The sequence below is a fragment of the Trichechus manatus genome, unplaced genomic scaffold, assembly GCF_000243295.1.
Source record: "Trichechus manatus latirostris isolate Lorelei unplaced genomic scaffold, TriManLat1.0 scaffold00111, whole genome shotgun sequence".
Classification (NCBI taxonomy): Eukaryota; Metazoa; Chordata; class Mammalia; order Sirenia; family Trichechidae; genus Trichechus; species Trichechus manatus.
This window is the reverse complement of record NW_004444047.1, coordinates 5,892,088-5,894,357: the sequence shown is the minus strand read 5'-3', so window position 1 is coordinate 5,894,357 and position 2,270 is coordinate 5,892,088. Positions and strand designations below refer to the sequence as shown.

The window sequence follows — 2,270 nt, the reverse complement described above, 5'->3', positions numbered from 1 at the left end:
AGGCCGGCGCTCCCGGGGCCGCTGCACCGCTGCAGCGTGGCGCTACCACCGCTATTGCACCGCCTCTTGGAGACGGGAGTCCAGACCTTGGAGCCGCCGGGCCTCCATGGGGACCGGCAGCGCGCCAGCTCGTCGGGTTCCGACAAGGACCGGCAGTGCCGCTTGGTGGGCGGGGCCAGGGGCTGCCCTGAGTGTTCGCTGAGTCTCACGTCGCTGATGCTGCTGGGCCCCGCCGACGGGCTGGGTGACTCGGACCGCCACTGGAGCCCCATGGTGTGAGCAGAGCCGAAGGGGCCAGGAGGGAAGGGGAAGGCGGGGCCTTCAGCCACCTCGCTGCAGACCGGCCGTCCTCCACTTAGAACCTTCCAGGGGCTCTTGTCTACTGAGGAAACAAAGGGGTCGGGGAGAGAGAGTCAGCAGAGGTACAGGGACATATCTCAGCAGGTGGGGCAGCACGGGGACTGCTCTGTGCTGGCTGGCGGGGTGGGGAGCCCAGCTGCAGCCTGAACACCCAGGAAAGCGTCGCGAGCCTCCTCTGGGCTTTCGGGCTCATCTTCTCCAGACGTCTGCAGGGAGGCGAGCGGCACCTGAGGGCCAACGGAGGCTGCACAGGCCCCAGCCTGGCCACCCAGCTGCGCTTGCCAAAGGCCTCTCAAAGGCCCTGCAACTCCTGGACCGTTTGTTTAGCTGTGGGACTGTCCCTACTTCCTTCAGGAGGGTGCCTGGTCTTAGGGAGCCTAACATCTTCCCACCAGTCAGTTCCATGAAAAGAACCAGATTCCTCTGCTTCTGACTTAGTTTCACCAAAATACGTTCTTATGTCATCAAAAGGCTCTTCCATTCCTGGGGCCAAACGATCACGTGCAAGTGTGTGACTTACTGGCGAGGATCCCAGCAAGCTGCTTCCTGAAAACAACCCATGCTCCTTCAGTAGTCCGGGGAGGGGGCAGCATTCGTGTCCTTTCCTTCTCGACAAACGTGAGCAGCGTGGTAAAGCCCTCCTCTCACATGCGGCCTGAGCCGGACACAGAGGCCCAGCCCCAACGCCCGGCCATCTTGTCCAGCGGGGGATCCTGCGGCAGACTGCACCTGGGCCTCAGCTCCTAGGCTTCCCTACCGCCTGTTCCCCGCATCACACACAGCCAGTGGGGACCGCGTCTGGGGACAGAGCCTCCCCACCCCAGGCCCCAAGAGCCAGGTGCCTGCTGTGAGCATCCAGGGTCAACTCGGCCATCAGAAGCTGTCTTCTCCCTTTGCGTTAATGCCCACCTCTCAGCTGGCAGGCATGTGAAATGCACCGTCTGCAGAATGCCGTGGGGTCTGCCCTGGCCTTCCCTGCCTTTGATAGCCCAGGGAAAGACTCGGGAGCAGAACAGAAGTTCACATTCCCCTGGCCCAGTGCTTCTCAAGGGACAGTCGAGTCTTAGCTCCAGCAACTCAAAAGCACGCCCACCGAGGCCCCTGCTCCCTGTCTAAAACTCACACTCCCAAGCTTTCCCTGGACAGCCACTGCCCTGCAGAAGCTCCCCATGCAAAGGGCCCCACTCCCCTTCCTGCCAGCCCGCAGCCCCAAGCCTCGGCCCAGCCTGGGCACCCAGACCCCGGCTGTGCCTATCAGATCCACCTTGCCCTGTAGCCGCCCATTCCTAACTGGCCGTGGAAGGCAGGCACCCACCCTGCCTCCATCACCACCCTTCAGAAAAGAACACAGCCAGAGTCAGGTACACAGACTTCCTCACATGGAGCCAACACCTGGCCATAAGGTCCAGAGGGTGGTCCAGATCCAGCCCAGGCAGAAGGCATCCAGCAGCCCCTGGGGCCTCCCTCACCAGCTGCTTCTGCAGTGACTGTCCAGCTGAGGGGCGTGAAGGAGAAAGCTCAGCACAGGCCCTGGGGTGGGGCAGGGCCTGGCGACCCTGAAGCAGCAAGGAGGCTGGCAAGGGGCATGAGGGGGTGGGAGGTGTGGTCAGACAGGAGGTCTAGGGGCCATGTGAGGAGTGGGGCTGACTAGCGATTCTGAGCTGGGACAGAGATGGTCTGGCTTGGCCTGAGGGCAGGACGGACTCTAGGAGGCCAGGATGGAAGCAGGAAGGTGAGCCGGATGCAGCACCAAGGTCTGGGGCTGGTGATGAGGTTCAGGCTGGGGCGGGTGGTGAGACTCTGACTGGGGCGGGTGGTGAGGCTCTGACTGGGGCGGGTGGTGAGGCTCTGACTGGGGCGGGTGGGGAGGCTCTGACTGGGGCGGGTGGTGAGGCTCTGACTGGGGCGGG

General features: G+C 63.3%; 1 protein-coding gene across 1 annotated transcript in view; it reads right to left on the bottom strand.

Moving 5' to 3' along the window:
• Positions 1-2,270, bottom strand: part of FAM53A (family with sequence similarity 53 member A) — a 44,677-nt gene that overhangs the window by 20,286 nt on the left and 22,121 nt on the right. Inside the window, exon 5 of the mRNA XM_023737990.1 lies at positions 1-379. This exon is cut by the window's left edge and continues 391 nt beyond it. Within this exon, the coding sequence (XP_023593758.1) occupies positions 1-379 (379 nt within the window). The remainder of the gene's footprint in view (positions 380-2,270) is intronic.